Source organism: Muntiacus reevesi, chromosome 5 (assembly GCF_963930625.1).
Source record: "Muntiacus reevesi chromosome 5, mMunRee1.1, whole genome shotgun sequence".
Lineage (NCBI taxonomy): Eukaryota > Metazoa > Chordata > Mammalia > Artiodactyla > Cervidae > Muntiacus > Muntiacus reevesi.
Window position 1 is genome coordinate 28,670,916 of NC_089253.1, and position 15,526 is coordinate 28,686,441.

General features: G+C 54.4%; 2 protein-coding genes across 5 annotated transcripts; one reads left to right on the plus strand and one right to left on the minus strand.

Annotated features, from left to right (window-relative positions):
* Positions 1 to 245: 245 nt before the first annotated feature.
* Positions 246 to 6,718, minus strand: SRPRA (SRP receptor subunit alpha). The gene is made up of 14 exons (XM_065937371.1): positions 6,490 to 6,718; positions 5,785 to 5,868; positions 5,325 to 5,488; positions 4,761 to 4,924; positions 4,306 to 4,465; positions 4,021 to 4,174; positions 3,702 to 3,793; positions 3,480 to 3,598; positions 3,273 to 3,359; positions 2,798 to 2,970; positions 2,487 to 2,700; positions 1,675 to 1,838; positions 1,492 to 1,590; positions 246 to 1,331 (listed from the first exon to the last, which is right to left on the minus strand). Exons 1-14 carry the CDS (start codon positions 6,604 to 6,606, stop codon positions 1,203 to 1,205), a joined length of 1,920 nt encoding a protein of 639 aa, XP_065793443.1. The 5' UTR covers positions 6,607 to 6,718; the 3' UTR covers positions 246 to 1,202.
* Positions 6,719 to 6,921: 203 nt separating this feature from the next.
* On the plus strand, positions 6,922 to 14,587 carry FOXRED1 (FAD dependent oxidoreductase domain containing 1). Of its 4 annotated transcripts, none has more exons than XM_065937379.1 (11): positions 6,922 to 7,092; positions 9,183 to 9,403; positions 10,067 to 10,177; positions 10,651 to 10,769; positions 11,682 to 11,776; positions 12,050 to 12,151; positions 12,513 to 12,589; positions 12,972 to 13,132; positions 13,227 to 13,356; positions 13,597 to 13,701; positions 14,105 to 14,587. In XM_065937379.1, the coding sequence occupies exons 1-11, from the start codon at positions 7,008 to 7,010 to the stop codon at positions 14,318 to 14,320; spliced, it is 1,422 nt and encodes a 473-aa protein (XP_065793451.1). In that variant the 5' UTR covers positions 6,922 to 7,007; the 3' UTR covers positions 14,321 to 14,587. The 4 variants fall into 4 exon arrangements, with proteins under 4 accessions (XP_065793451.1, XP_065793450.1, XP_065793452.1 ...); XM_065937378.1 differs by having other exon boundaries at positions 13,896 to 14,291; XM_065937380.1 differs by lacking the exon at positions 9,183 to 9,403 and having other exon boundaries at positions 6,957 to 7,092; positions 13,896 to 14,291.
* Positions 14,588 to 15,526: the final 939 nt, after the last annotated feature.

Here is a 15,526-nt window from a genome sequence, read left to right on the forward strand (position 1 = left end):
TACTGAGTCACTTTAGAAAACTCCTGACCTGCAAAGGTACAGGCCGAATTTAAATTTTAAAAGTTCTATTCTTGTACCCTGTGGGGAAGGTGATCTCATTCTTGGGACAAGCGTGGATTTTCACCTGATTCCTTAACATTATCAATTCCCGTTTCCCTTCCTGCCATGTTCTGAACTCTAGTTAGTGTGCTGTAGGATTTTAGCTTTGAATCCTCTGTAAAATGACTCCAAGACCTAAAAGGCAATTTACTTATGAAATTTATTTTTTCATATAAATTATGTATTTCTCTGGGCAGACAGCCTTCACCTTATTGCACTAATAGCACATCTGTAATACCAAGCTACAGGACAAATCTTAACAAGGTCTGTATTCTTCAATGTAGCACTTGTCTACCAGGCACTGTAGAGGAGGATGAGGAGCCAGGATCCGCTCGGGAGCAGGAGGGGGAGGGGGCAACATGTACCCCTTCGGACAGTTGGTTTTCTCCCGGGAAGGGGAACATGCAGAGTTACGTGTGGATTCTGGAAGTGGGAGGAGGTCCTGTAGGCTGAGAAGCCCAATGCAACCAGCGTGGCTCCCTTCCCTTCTGGGGGAGGCGAGGACCCCTCTCACTCATCTGTAACACATCACCCTGGCCTCGCTGAGGCTTTGGGGAAAAGGGGAAGGGATCATTGAATTAGCAGCAATTAAGAAGAGGCCATACACTGCCACAGTGTGGGGGTGTCATCCTGGCCCTGCAGACCTGAATGCTGTGTATCCTACGGAGAGGGGCCATTTGAGACCCAGAGCAGGCTCTCAAGCCTCTTCTCTAATGGAGCGGGGGACGATGTTCAGACGTCCCGTGACCACACTAACTAGCAGAGCTCTGGTGTTGGATCTACTAACCATTGGTCAAAGCTGTAAGGAGACCGAGTCTGTAGGCAGAGTGAGGGATGCTGGATTAGGAAGGGGGAAGAGCATGGGGGTGGGGCAGGGCAGGGATGGGTAGCGGGCAGTGACTGTAACATGATTAGGCCCTCCTTGCAGGTGGAGGCTGGGCTGAACAGAGTGGGGTTAGGAGGGGCTGCATGCCCCAGAGCGCCCCTCACTCTGCCTTTGAACTACACTGAAGACAAGTTGCTCACATACTCTAAAGCACATTCTTGATACAGGGATGGGGACTTTGGGGGAAGCGGTGATTTGGTATCAGGCGAAAGCCACATTAAGCCTTCATGAGGGCAGCCACCACAGCCTTGGCGTTTAGACTGCGTAGGTCACAGTAGGTCTGGCCAGTGCCCACGAAGACGATGGGTTTGCTTGTGATGTAGGTCATAGAGATCGCAGCTCCCACCTGAAGCAGAGACAGGATACCCAGTCATCTCTGGACCCTGCCTCCTCACGCCCTCAGCGACAGGCGGCTCTGGAACCTGTGTGCCCTTAGAGCCTCCGCTCCCCTGTGAAGGACGGCCATTCCCCCTCCTGGTCCCACTCTGCCCTGTGTCCATGTTTACCTTGTCATCAATGGTATCAAACTTGGTAAGGACAATGCCATCGATGAGCCGAGGTGTCTGGGCCATAGAATGGTCAGCCAAGGCTCTGTTGAACTTGACCTGAAAGGAGAAACATGATATAAATATAACACACACAACTGGCCAGAGCTGAGGTTGGGAAGAGAACCAGGCCCAAGCCCTCACCAGCTGGTCCACGGCCTCGTTGCCTACTAAGGCCTCGCCCACAAACAGCACCAGGTCGGGTGTGTTGACAGTGATGAGCTTGGCCAGGGCAGTCATCAGGGGAGCGTTGTCTTGCATGCGGCCAGCTGTGTCCACCAGCACCACATCAAAGCCTTGGTTACGTGCTAGAAAGAAAAAAGTGGTCAACTCAAAACTCCTGGATTGTTACACTCATTTCCAGCTTCCTCTCAACAGGTCCTAAACTGGCCCTATTAAAAGTCTGCCTGTTTATTTCCTTAGGTTCTCAATCAGGTTACAAGGTAATGTAAGGAACAATTTCTACACTCTGTCATCAAGTGTATTTAGGGAAAGGCAGGCAGGCGGGTGTGCATGTGTGTGCACTCAGCCGTGTCTGACTCTGCAACCCTGTGGATTGTAGCCCGTCAGGCTCCTCTGTCCATGGAATTTCCCAGGCAAGGATATTGGAGTGGGTTGCATTTCCTCCTGCAGGGGATCTTCCCGACCCAGGGCTGGATCCTGCATCTCTTGTGTCTCCTGCATTGGCAGGCAGATTCTTTACCACTGAGCCACACCTGGGAAGCCCTAGCAGGAGGATAAAGGTGACCAAATATTGAGGTAACGAAACAAATGTATGAGGTTTGCCTGCAACTACACGTGTTACCCCAAAGCAGAGCATGGCATGGCACATCTCTAATTCTGAGCTGTTATTGAGCAGAAAGTTGGTGGTAGGGTAACTCTGGTCCTCTGCAAGTTCCAAGACAACCCCCGGAGCAGAGAGGCCCCAGAAGCTCCCCGCTTCCTGTGCACTGTACCAAAGGCGATGGCCTCCATGGCAATGCCAGCAGCATCCTTGCCGTAGCCCTTCTCAAACAGCTGAACCATGGTGCGGCCGCCATGGTTCTCAGGGGGGTGTAGGGCACTCAAACGCCGGGTGTGTGTCCGCAGCTGTTCTACGGCCCCGGCACGAAATGTGTCACAGGCAGCGATGAGGACACTGAAGCCATTCTCTAACAGCCAGAAGGAGATCTGCAAAAGAGGCAAAACTGTCAGCCAGCCCCAGAGCGGCAGAGAAGTAAAAAGTGGAAGAAACAACGTCAGAGACAGGCTGGGGAACCGCACCGACCTTGGCAAGGTTAGTAGACTTCCCCACGCCGTTCACACCACAGAAAGTGACCACGTACGGGCGCTGATGGCGCTGGGCATCCATGATGTCCCGGAGCATGTCTACACGGCGCTGCGGCTGTAGAATCTGCACCAAGGACTCCTGCAGAGCTTGCTTTACCGTGGAAGTCACCGCTGGGGGGGGGCAGGGAGGTGTACCCATGAAGCCCAAGTCAGGGGCTCTGAACACCTGGCATCTGGCCGAGTTAAAGGGAACTAGGATCCTGCCCAGGAATCCGCACCGTCTCTGACAGCCCTAAGCACCTGACAAGTAATTTATTCAAATCCTCTTAAGTTAGGTGTCACGAACACCTGAAGTCTAAGTGAAATGACGGAGATTTAGAGATTATAGTTTGTCAACAGTCACGCACGTAATAAGAATGGTGGTGACTTCATAACCTCCACCCAAGCACTTCGGGATCTGGGGAGATACTTACTGCTGAACGTCCCCATCACCTTCCCTTCCAACTTGTTGGCCACGGAATCACAGAGCTGGACTGCAATGTCTGCTGCCACGTTCTTAGCTAAGGAGGGGGACAAGTGTGGGGTGAGTGTCCCGGCAGGACTGAATGACCCCCATGGTATAGCCCTTCTACCCCACCATCCTTACCCCCAAAACACGAGTCTACCCTGTCCTGACTCACCAATGAGATGGTCACGCATCTTGTCCAGCACAGATTCCATGTCTTCACGAGTCAAGCTCTTGGAACCCACAAGGCCCTTCAGCATCCCAAACATGCCACCCAGAGTCCCCTTGGTAGCACTGCAGGCACAGAAAACCACAGATGCCCAGAAAGCCAGCAGGCAGCCAGCAAGTCCTATCCCTCTGGAGCCACAGCCACCACCCGCCACCTGGAATCCCATACCTAGGCTTGGTGGAGTTCTGAGCAGCTCCTTCATCATCTGAGCTGCTGCAGTCCAGATCCTGAAGCTGCCTCCCGGACCCAGTCCCTCGAATCTGGAGAGTATGGGGAAAGGAAGAACGGGTCAGCAAACTATAAGCTGGCAGAGAGGGAAGCCTGGAGTGACCCTGGTCTTACACTGCTCCGCCCCTTTGACTCCAGAAGCTCCAAATGTAACCCATCCTCTGGCTCCAAGGAATCAAGGGGACTGCCCTCCTCATCTCTCCTTCCTCCCCTGCTTCTTATTACCAGTACCCTCACCCTGGCCCCTGCTACCTCTTACCAGGTTGATATCCTCGGGCGGGGCCACTTCGGGGGCTCCGTTGGTGGTGGGAGTGCTGTAGTCCAGAACTTCCTTGTTAGCAGAGCCTCCCAGTGCCCACACCCGGGGTGCCTTTTTGCCCTTCTCCTTGGGAGCATCTGACTTACTGGACTTGCTGTGAAGGGTTACAGTAGAGAGATTTACAGTGGAGAAGCAGGACAGGCAGCATCCACCTCAGCGACAAGGACTCCCTCGCCCCCAGTGTGCCTGGATAGCAAAAGCTTAGCGCAAAGCTGGGCTGCTCACCCGGACTTCTCCATACCCCTCCCATGCTTCTGAATGAACTCTTCCCGCTTCCTGCGGATCTGCTCCTCTTTGGAAAGTTCCTCCCCGTTCTCAGGTCCCACTGGAAGACCTGACTTTTCTGTGGGGGCTGCTTTGCTAGTAGCCAGAGGGCCATCAGAACCTGTCAAGGAGAAAACCCACTGAAAAAAAAAAAAAAGACCAAATTCCAACAAAATAGACAAATGGGGGAAAGCCTCCGAGATCATTCAGAGAAAACCATGAAGAAACCCTGGGGGATCACCAAGACTGGGGACGATGATGAGGGTGGTGGGCACCTGAGCCAGGGAGTCAAACGATGACAAAGGGAAGGACAGGGAACCACTTCAGTGCCACCTTAACAACGTCTCATGCCCCTGGATGTTCAGCGCCACCTTAACAACGTCTCATGCCCCTGGATGTCCAAGTTCAAAACTCACCTTCCTTCTTGGCCCCCTTGTTTTTCTTGTTATTCTTGGCTTTTTCCTTAGGTTTTTCACCCCGTGTCTCAATCATGGATCTCACAGGTTTCTTGGCCTTTTCAGAATCTTCAAATTTCTTCATGGTAGTGGGAGCACGGATCTTACTGCTCTCCTCTGCTTCACTAAAGAGAAAAGTTCGTGCTAAGTCGCTTCAGTCGTGCCTGACTCTGTGATCCTATGGACAGAGGAGCCTGGTGGTCTAGGCTCCTCTGTCCATGGGATTCTCCAGTCAAGAATTCAAGAGTGGGTTGCCATTTCTTTCTCCAGGGGATCTTCCCATGCCAGGGATCAAACCTGGGTCTCCCACATTGCAGGTATTCTTTACCATCTGAGCCACCAGGGAAGCCCAGAGAGAAAAAGTGGACAGTCTAAATCCAGGGGAAGGGCCCTCACACCAAGGCAATCAGAACCGGGAAGCCAACTCAGGAGCCCCTGTCAACCCACAGCATACTACCCACTCTTGGGAAGGAAGGGAATTCATCAAGTCTCAGAAATTGATTTTGGAGAGGGAAGGCCTCTCACCGAAGGAGCCGCAGAAAGTCATTCTGGAAATCGAAAGTGCCATTCAATAGACTCAAGGCACTCTGCTGTTGGATCTCAGTGCGGTACTTGTCTCGGAATAGCCGGTGAACGTCGTCTATCAACTTGTCCACATACGTCAGTGTTAGGATCTTCTGAAAACCTACCTGTTCAGGGGAAGGAAGAGAGCCAGTAGATCTGCTTATGCGCCGGCCCAGAACAGAGGAAAGCCAACTGGACCCAGGCCTCCAGGGACTGGCTCAGCACCCTGGCTGGCTTCCCTGACCTGAGGAACAGCCAAGCCCTCTGACTGGGCCCAAGAGCGGCTTCCCTTTCCCCCTCCACCCTCCTTGTTTTCTCAGTTACTTCATCGTAGACACTGGGTGTAATTAATCAGGATCTTCTGAATCATCAGGACTGCCTGTCAATGTAATCGTTATCCCTCTAAAATACTCTCACTTACCACAAACACCAACTCAAACTGGTTGTCCAGTTTATACTTGAGAGTGAGTGCCTCATGGGTGAAGGAGTTGTTACCTCCTCTCTCCTGGAAAAAGAGTATATCTCAGAGTTCAGACTGTCCCCTCAAACCCCTGGAGTTGGGCCCCTCCAGGACTGCCTTTGGGAAGGAACCAGACATTCCCCTAAACTCAAACCTGTCCCCCAGGGCCAAAAGATTCAGGGGCACTGCTCTCCAGCATGCACCTGGGAGAAAAGTGTAGTGGGGGGAAGGAGGGGAAAGGTGGGAGGGACCGACATGGGCGAGCGAGAAGGGAGTCCTCATGTAAACAATCAGGTTTACCGGCAGCCGGACACTAACTACCTACACTTCTTAAAAGACGTTCTTTCATCCTTTATCTCATCCAGCCTTTGCGACAACAGAAAATCAAGCCGCTGGCAGCGAAAGGGGAGAACGAAGGGAGGTCTCAATAGACTACGGAATCCGGCCAGAGTCCCAGAAAGCGGGAGTGGGGGAGGGGACATAGCAAAGTTGAGGGACGGTCTGATGGGGGCGGGAGAAAGAAGTAGAGTCCCGGCTACGAGCGAGCGACCAGTTTGAGGTGGGCCGACAGGGTGAGAGGGAGGCCCGGTATCAGTCGAGGGGGATTAGGGGTCGGGTCAGGGTGAGGGGGATGAGCCCGGAGTTCTGATCCCGCGGGGGCGGTACCTGCAGCAGCACGGAACGAATTAACGCGTTAACGGGCCCGGTGCATGAGTCGCTCACTCCCTGAAAGCACCAGAGAACGAGCCCGCCTTTGGAAAAAATGGTGAAGAAGTCGAGCATGGCGGCAGCGGGATAGGAGCCGGGGCCGGCGCCGGGAACTCAGGCCTCGATCGCCGCCGCTTCCTGCTGCGCCAAGCGCGGGACACGTCACACCAGCGGCCCCGGAAACCAGCGCAGCCGCACTTCCGCTCAACGCCGCTCGGATCCCTCCCCGGCTCCGCCCACGGGCGCGCAGGACTGACGTAGACGCCAGGCTGGCCAATGGAGGGTGGGGGCGGGCCTGGGCGGGGCTCTCAGCATGTCACGGGAGGGGTCAACCGCCAATAGGGTGGGGCGGCGGGGCCCGGAGGCGTCGCTGGCCAATGTGCTCGAATGAGCGACTGGCGGCGCATAGCAGTGACTGCAGGCTGAGACTACCCGGGTAGGGTGCCGCTCTCCTAGCGGCCAGGAGCAGCAGGGCCATGCTTCAGAGGGCGCTGCGGCTCCGCCTGGGCCCGTACCTCTCCGGACGGGGGCTAGGCACATACAGAGGAGGCTCTACTCTGGGTAAAGTTGAGGGCAGCGGAGGGTATCATGGTTCTGGGGTGTCCCCAGTCTCCAGCCTTGTGACCTTCAGGACTCAGAATCCCTGCCCATGCTGGGAAGACAGTGGGTCGCTCGGAGTAGGGAGTAACCTTGTCTGCTGGAGCTTGTAGAGCCTGGACAGGGGTATGGATCCCAGAGTTGCCCTTCTCAGGTGACGCATCCCAGATCATTCTATGCCTGAGTTTGCCACCAGAATAGCAGCCAGGCTGATTCATTGGTTGCACAGAAATTAATGAAGTCCTGCTCGCATGCAGGATGCTGCTTTGAGGCAGTGAGGAGGAAAGAAGAGAAAGAGAGGATTTGATACATGTCCTGGAGGTGTCTGAGGTGAGGGAAGGCTTTGTAGACCAGTTGAAAACTGAAGAGAAGCCAACTGGGACGATGTCCTGCACTGCCAGTACATAGTGTTGGTAGCCATACATGGAACAGGTGGGAACTGAGATCAGCCTTGAAAGATGATGTTTACTGGCTCAAAGAAAGTGTGAGTTCCAGGTTCTGGAGAACTGAGCGAAGGGTAGGGAAAAGTATTGTTTTTGTGCAAGTAATTAGCAAAGGCCATCCGGATAGAGAGTTGAGTAGTAGTATGAAATGATGGGTAAGGTTAAGTCCAGATCAAAGAAAGACTCGAATGCTGAGAAGAGTTTGAACTTGGAACTGGAGACAGTGACAGAAGACTTGGAGATTTATGAGCTTGGTGTGCAAGACAAAAAGATTCATGTATTCAAGGCACTTATTGGGCACTTAGGATGTGCCAGGCACTGTGCTAGGCTGGAGATTTGGTGGAGAAGGTAGACATAGCACAGTATGAAGCAATCACAAATGAGTTCAAAGTTGCAAGTGTGCTGCATGTTGCAAAAGAACAGTTCACTGAGCTATGAGATAGTAATAGGAGAACTTGACATAGGCTAGGGGAGGTCAGGAAAGGCATCCCTGAGAAAATGATAACTGAGCTGAGATCTAAAGGAACCAAGGAGTTAACTGGGCAAAGAAGTGGGCACAGTTTCAAAGCAGAGAACACCTGTGTGGGTCCTCTGGCAGAAATGAAGGGGTGAGGTTGGAGGGTTCTGGGAAGACAAGGTGAACAAGAGCAAGATCGGGCAGTGTCTCACAGGCCACATGAAGGATTTCGAACCTTTATCCTTAGAGTGATGGGAAGCCATGGAAGGTTCTAAGCAAAAGAGTGTTCGACTAGATTAATGTTCAGAAGAGGTCATTCTAGCTATGATAGACTCACTGGAAAAGACCCTGATGCTGGGAAAGATTGAAAAGGCAGGAGCAGAAGGGGTCGACAGGATTAGATGGTTGGATAGCATCATCGACTCAGTGGACATGGGTTTGCGCATGCTCTGGGAGTTGGTGATGGACAGGGAGGCCTGGCGTGCTGCAGACCATGGGGTCAGAGTTGGACATGACTTAGCTATTGAACAACGACAACAAAGCTGTGATAGAGGAAAGAAGTTGGGGGGGTAGGACAAGAGGGGAATGAGTGGAAATGGGAGCTCTTAACAGCCTTCGCAGGAAAGACATCATTGTGGTTTGGTCCAGGGCAGTGGTGGTAGAGATGGGGAAAAAAAGGGGACAGATCGGAGAGATATTTAAGAGGCAAAGTCATAAGAATTTGATAACAGACAGGACGTGAGTGTAGATTTGCTGGTGGTGGTGAATATCCAGGAGAAGGTGCCACTCAGAGGTCCATGCTTCTGAGGGCCCTGTGGCTCTAGATGTGCCGGGACCTATTGGTCCAGAAGCCCAGGAGAGAAATGTGTAAGTCACCTGGCCTAGGGAGAGTAGAGAGTGTTCATTTCAGGAAGCTGAATCTTGCAGTGCTAGGTATGATGCACTCAAAGGAAGTGAGACTCGGGCGCAGAGACCGTGAGGCAAAGCTGTGGAATGCTGCTGGGTGCCAGCTGACCTTGTGAGGACTAAAAACTCAGTGTCAGTTTAGCCCACCTTCTCCTATGCCCATCCTCCAACCTCGGCACACACACACCCCACCCCGCATCTTGGAAAGGAGATGCATGGCCCTTTCTGACCATAACTGCGTCCCACAGACTGGGATGGAAAGGTGTCGGAGATCAAGAAGAAGATCCAGTCCATCTTCCCTGGCGGGGCTTGGAGCCCTCTGTATGACACCAGCCACCTGCCCCCCGAACGCTCAGATGTGGTGATTGTGGGGGGTGGGGTGCTTGGCCTGTCGGTGGCCTACTGGCTGAAGAGGCTGGAGAAGCAGCGAGGCGCCATTCGGGTGCTGGTGGTGGAGCGGGACCACACGGTGAGGTCTGGGGTGGGGCAGGTCCCGCGACTCAGAGTCAAGGGCAGGGGAGGAGAAGAAAGGCCGAAATCTCTGAAGGGACAGGACTTCAGCCCTTGTTGTGAAACAGCCCCAGGTTCTTCCTCAAACTAGTGACCTTGACAGTAAGGTTTTTGCTTTTGAAAGCGAATTTCACAACGTTGTGTGTTTAGAGATTGCAGAATGGCCTGCATTCTAGCTGTAATCAGCTCAAACAGTTATTACAACCCCCTTGCAGGCGTCATTGTTTCTGAGGTTTTTGTGCTTTAATTGTTCCTGTTTACCACTGCTGGCTAGTCACAGGTCTTGCTCCATTGGCCATGTCCCTCTATTTTCCAGTTAGTAGAACCAAACGTCATTCTCCAGCCTTGGACTTCAGGGCCATTACCATTTTGTAACATTTCGTATGAGGGTGTCCTGCCATTTGATAGTGACCCTTTGCTCTGTACCTATCCTAATAAGGATTTTAATGACCATTGTCCTCACTGCCTTCAGTTCACTTCAGCTCCTCTTAGATTATAAAATAATCTAAAATAATCTGAAGGTAGGACTCCCCTTCAACTTTGGGCATGTGACTCTCACCCTGCACGAGAGTATTCTGTTTGCGTGGGACAGGGCCCGCCTCACCTTCTCTCGTCTCCGCAGTATGCCCGGGCCTCCACCGTGCTCTCCGTGGGCGGGATTCGCCAGCAGTTCTCATTGCCTCAGAACGTCCAGCTCTCCCTCTTTTCGGCCGAATTTCTCCGGAACATCAATGTGAGATTGGGGGGTGGAGGTGGCGACCCCTCCTTTAGCACAGAGAGGGGGGCAGTCCTGCTGGCAGGGGAGACAGGGCAGCTAGGAGTTGGAAACGCCAGTTTTCTTCTCAGTGGCAGTGCCTGGAGGGGGCTTTTCTCCGGGTCAGGGCACTGAGCTGAGGGTTGTGGTAGGAAAGCCAGAAAAGTTCCCTCTCCTTTCTTTTTTTTTTTTTTTTTAATTAATTTATTTGGCTGCACTGGGTGTTAAGTTGCAGCATGCAGAATCTTTGATCTTTGTTGCATTATGCAGGATCTCTAGTTACAGCTTGTCGGATCTCTAGATGTGGCATGTGGAATCTAATTCTGTGACCAGGGATTGAACCTGAGCCCCCTGCATTGGGAGCTCAGAGTCTTAGCCTTTGGACACCAGGGAAGTCCCACTGCCTTCCTTCTTGAAGTCAGTTTCTTGGATGAGCTTTTCTTTGCACACAGGAGTACCTGGCGGTGGTCGATGACCCTCCCCTGGACCTCCAGTTCAACCCCTCCGGTTACCTCCTTCTGGCTTCTGAGGAGGGGGCTGCGATCATGGAACACAATGTGAAAATGCAGAGGTGGGCGCCTGGCGCAGCCTCCGCGCTGCATCTCAGCCGGCCTCTGACTCACTTTAGAAGCCGGGGTGACAGAGCCGATGAGACGGGCCCTGCTCCCTAGGAGCTCAGTCTGGCAGGAAGATGGACATGGACAAACCCCCAGTGTCCCGTGCTAAGTGCTGTGTCCAGACATGGACAGTAGCTGCCACGATGGTTCCTAAATTCTCAGGCGATGAGAACCCCCCAGTACACATCCCTCCTGCCAAGTCCCACGAATCCACACGTGTTTTCTCTAACAGCCAGAGAGTAGAGCTCGTAGGCTTTATAGGGGACTCGTGTCAAAGGCTATGGGGGTCTCATGACCAGCCAGTCAAGAGCCGGCACCTTCCCCAGACCGTTCTATGACTTTCACTAGTGACATCAAGTCACATCCTCAATGCATTACAAATATTAACTCGTTTAGTTGTCAGAACATCCCCATTTCCCACATGGGGAACCTGAGGTACCCAGAGCTAGTAGGTGGTGGCGCCAGGATTTGAACCAGACTGCCTCGTCCGGCGTGTGAGTGTGTCCTTTGAGCACCCGTGATGCTGCCTTTGGGCATCAGGGTCGCAGAGGGGACAGTTGTATGGTGAGCAGGACTGTACTGGACGGTGGACGGGGAGGGCCCCCTGAGTAGAACAGAGCGACCCTCCCTGTTGTGAAAGCACAGGGTATAGTTAGGGGGTGGCAGGGGGCTTGGTGTGGCCAAAGGGAGTCTAGGCTGTCAGACTGGAAAGGGAGGGCAGAGGCTGAAGAGTCTTGACCAGGCAGCAAGGAGCAGTGACGTGGGTGAGGTGACCGTGGAGCCAGGCCCATCCTTGTCTCCCCCCCACCTCCCCCCCATACACACCCTCATCGAGCACACGCGCGCAGACCCACACATTTCTCCAGGCAGGAAGGAGCCAAAGTCTGTCTGATGTCTCCGGAGCAGCTTCAGAAAAAGTTTCCCTGGATCAACACAGAGGGAGTGGCCTTGGCATCATACGGTGAGCCTTGCTTGGAGAGGGGGTCAGAGGTTGAGGGGCACCTCAGGTTAGAAGTCTCAGCACCCCGCAGCCAAGGAGGGCGTCCCCCTGGCTGGCAGGACCTCCCCCGGGCCAGGCCAGCTCTCTGTCCTTTCATAGGATCTAGCTCTGGTGCAGTCAGTCAACGTGACATTCCGCAGCTTATGAGCCCTGAAGGAGAGTCAAGGGGTGTGGGGAAGACAACAGGAGAGGAGGGTCCTAGGCCCCCTTCACGAGTCTTCTTTCTCCTCACAGGGCTGGAGAACGAGGGTTGGTTTGACCCCTGGTGTCTGCTTCAGGGGCTTCGGCGAAAGTTACAGTCCATGGGGGTCCTTTTCTGCCAAGGAGAGGTGACGCGTGAGTCTGCGGCCCAGTGCACACGGCCTGTGTCTCTGCCGGCGGGGAGGCCAGCCCACGCTGGGTCTCGCCTGCACACACAGGCTGAGCAAGGGGAGTGGGGGCTTCTCCCCAGGTCTGGCCCTGAGCATCCTCACTCCAGCTCCTAAGCAGATTTTCCCATGACTCGTGAGCTGCCTGAAGTTCCGGCATCCTCCGGTCCTATGCAGCCAAGTTCATCCCGGCTGCCCTGTCCCTGTTGGCTTCAGTGCCTGTGGGACAGCTCCCAGCCTTCAGCTTTCTGTCCTTAGGGAACCAGTGGAGCTCCATTTCCTTCCTCTTCGAGGCCTCAAGGACTTATCTTCTTCCCTTTTTCCTGCAGGTTTCATCTCTTCTTCCAGCCACATGGAGACTGGCAGCGGGGAGCAGGTGACTTTGAAAAGGATCCATGAGGTCCATGTAAGTTCCCAGCCCAGGGGCCTCCTTTAGCAGAGTACAGGGTGAGGAAGGTCATGACTGCCCTTGTGTGTATGGATTTTGATTAAATTGTTATAGAGGAAAATTGCTTTACCATATTGTGGTGGTTTCTGGTGTACCGCAACGCGAATCGGTCATAACTACACACATCCCTGCTTTCTTGATCCTCCCTCCCCCCTCCCATCCCACTCCTCTGATAGTCACAAGACGCCAGGCTGGGCCCCCTGTGTTACACAGTCCCATCCCACTCGCTAGCTATTTTACACACGCCTGTCCTGATCTTCCTCTACCCACTCCCGGTGTGGGTAAACCGAGGCTGGGGAAGAAATGGACAGCTCCCTCCCCTCCCTCTCTGGCGCCGCAGGTGAAGATGGACCGCAGCCAGGAGTTCCAGCCGGTGGAGTGTGCCATCGTGGTCAATGCAGCGGGGGCCTGGTCTGGGCAAATCGCAGAGCTGGCTGGCGTTGGGAACGGGCCGCCCGGCACCATGCAGGGCACCAGGCTGCCCGTGGAGCCGAGGAAAAGGTGACTCCCCCAGGGCTCTGCGGGGGTGGTGACAGGAGGGTCGGGGCCGGGGGGTCACTGTTCACGCCACTTCTCACGCTGCTGGTCCCGGCAGGTATGTGTACCTGTGGCACTGCCCCCAGGGACCAGGCCTGGAGGCACCGCTCGTCGCAGACCCCAGTGGAGCCTATTTCCGTCGGGAAGGATTAGGCAACAACTATCTGGGCGGCTGTAGCCCCACAGAGGTAAGCTCCGTGGGGTCAGGGTGCCGGCGAGGAGATGGAGAGCGGGTGTCACTCAGGAGTCAGGCTTCCTTGGAGGGTCCCACGTGGGTACTGATGCCACAATCCCCTCTGGCTTTGAACTGGGGTCTCTTTCCCCCCAGCCCCCGCTCACCAAGGGGTCCAACTAAAGAGGTCGGTGACGTCTGGATCTGCCCTTGTTTCCTGGACAACATCAGCCCTGTCCCCACCTCTCCCTACCAGGAGGAGGAGCCAGACCCAGGGAACCTGGAAGTGGACTATGATTTCTTCCAGGAGAAGGTGTGGCCCCGTTTGGCCCGGAGGGTACCAGCTTTTGAGACTCTAAAGGTAACTGGACAGATGACCCTGGAACGTCTGGGCCTGCTCCCAGAGCCTGCCGGCCACCCCACGCAACAGGGGCCTCCACTTCACAAGGGCTGAGGACCATTCCGTGGGCCCGCTCAGCGGTGGTAGGGGTACCGAGAGTGAGGTGGGGTGCATGGGCAGCCCTCCCAGGAGCCCCATGTCTCGTGCCCCCACAGGTCCGGAGCGCCTGGGCTGGTTATTATGACTACAACACCTTTGACCAGAATGGCGTGGTGGGCCCCCACCCCCTTGTCGTCAACATGTACTTTGCAACGGGCTTCAGCGGCCACGGGCTCCAGCAGGCCCCCGCCGTGGGGCGGGCTGTGGCCGAGATGGTGCTCGAGGGCCACTTCCAGACCATCAACCTGAGCCCCTTCCTCTTCAGCCGCTTTTACTTTGGAGAGAAGGCCCAGGAACACTGTATCCTCTGAGCTCAGGGGCGCCTCACGGGCCCGCCACCGACTCTATTACCCTGGGCTCTGATCCTGGCCATGCTCATACCTCCTCACCGCTTGGGCACTCCCCAGCACCAAGCCAGGATCTCCTCCACCCGCCTCTCGTCCAGGGCACCCTGCCCCACATGGGCCCAGGCCCAGGCTGACGGAGAATGATGGGGCGGGACCCCAGGACTGAATACAGCTCAGGTTGATGCCTCCCACCAGTAGCCCAGCGGGACACAACACCTCAGGGGACCTGAGCACCAGGACCCAGGACTGGCTCCTTCCTGGTACCAACCCAGAGAGACTGCCTCTGCCTCTCTCCACAGAGCCCAGATCAGAAGCAACCTGGGGCAGCTTAGCCTAGGTCTGTTGACTTTTCTGTTTACCCTACTCATTGATCAATAAATGTGATTAACTCCTTCCTTTTAGTAGTCCTGTGTCCCCGTTGTCTTTTCACCTAATGGCAGTCGCTTTTGAAACACCACCCTAGCGGGGAAAAAAAAAAAAAGATGGAGGTGGCCCTCCCAGATCATCCACTGGGAGAGGGAGGGAGGAGAGGGCGGTTGTGCTGCCAGGGGGGACAGTGGAACCCCTGAGTAGAGGGTGGGTAAGCCTCAGGACTTAATCAGGTGAGCAGAAGAGGAACAGCCACCTGAATGCGGAATGAATGCAACAAACTCGCTGAAACACAGGAAGGAAGTTGCCAGGGGCAGGGGGCAGGGATGGGGCAGGCTGAACCCAGTATCTGTGTTAACCCTATGAGGCTGCCTCCTTCACTGTCCAGTATCCACTCACCCTTCCTTCTGTACAGACACCCCCACCTACGGTCAGAGGGAAAAGGCCTTCATCTGGCTCCTCCTCCAGCAGCTACTTCCTCCAGGACTACAAATGCTGCACTTGGTAGGAAGGCAGGAATGAAACCTCTGTGGCTCAGATGGTAAAGAATCCACTGCAATGCAGGAGACATAAGAGACAAGGGTTTGATCCCTGGGTTGGGAAGATCCACTGGAGGAAATGGGATTTTCCTGGGAAATCCCATGGACAGAAGACTGGTGGGCTACAGTCTATTTCAGTTCAGTTCAGTTGCTCAGTCATGTCCGACCCCATGGACTGTAGCACGCCAGGCCTCCCTGTCCATTGCCAACTCCTGGAGTTTACTCAAACTCATGTCCAACGAGTAGGTGATGCTATCTATCTCATCCTCTATCGCTCCCTTCTCCTCCTTCCTTCAAGCTTTCCCAGCATCAGGGTCTTTTCCAATGAATCAGTTCTTTGAATCAGGTGGCCAAAGTATTGGAGCTTCAGCTTCAGCATCAGTCCTTCCAATGAATATTCAGGACTGATTTCCTTTAGGATTGACTGCTTTC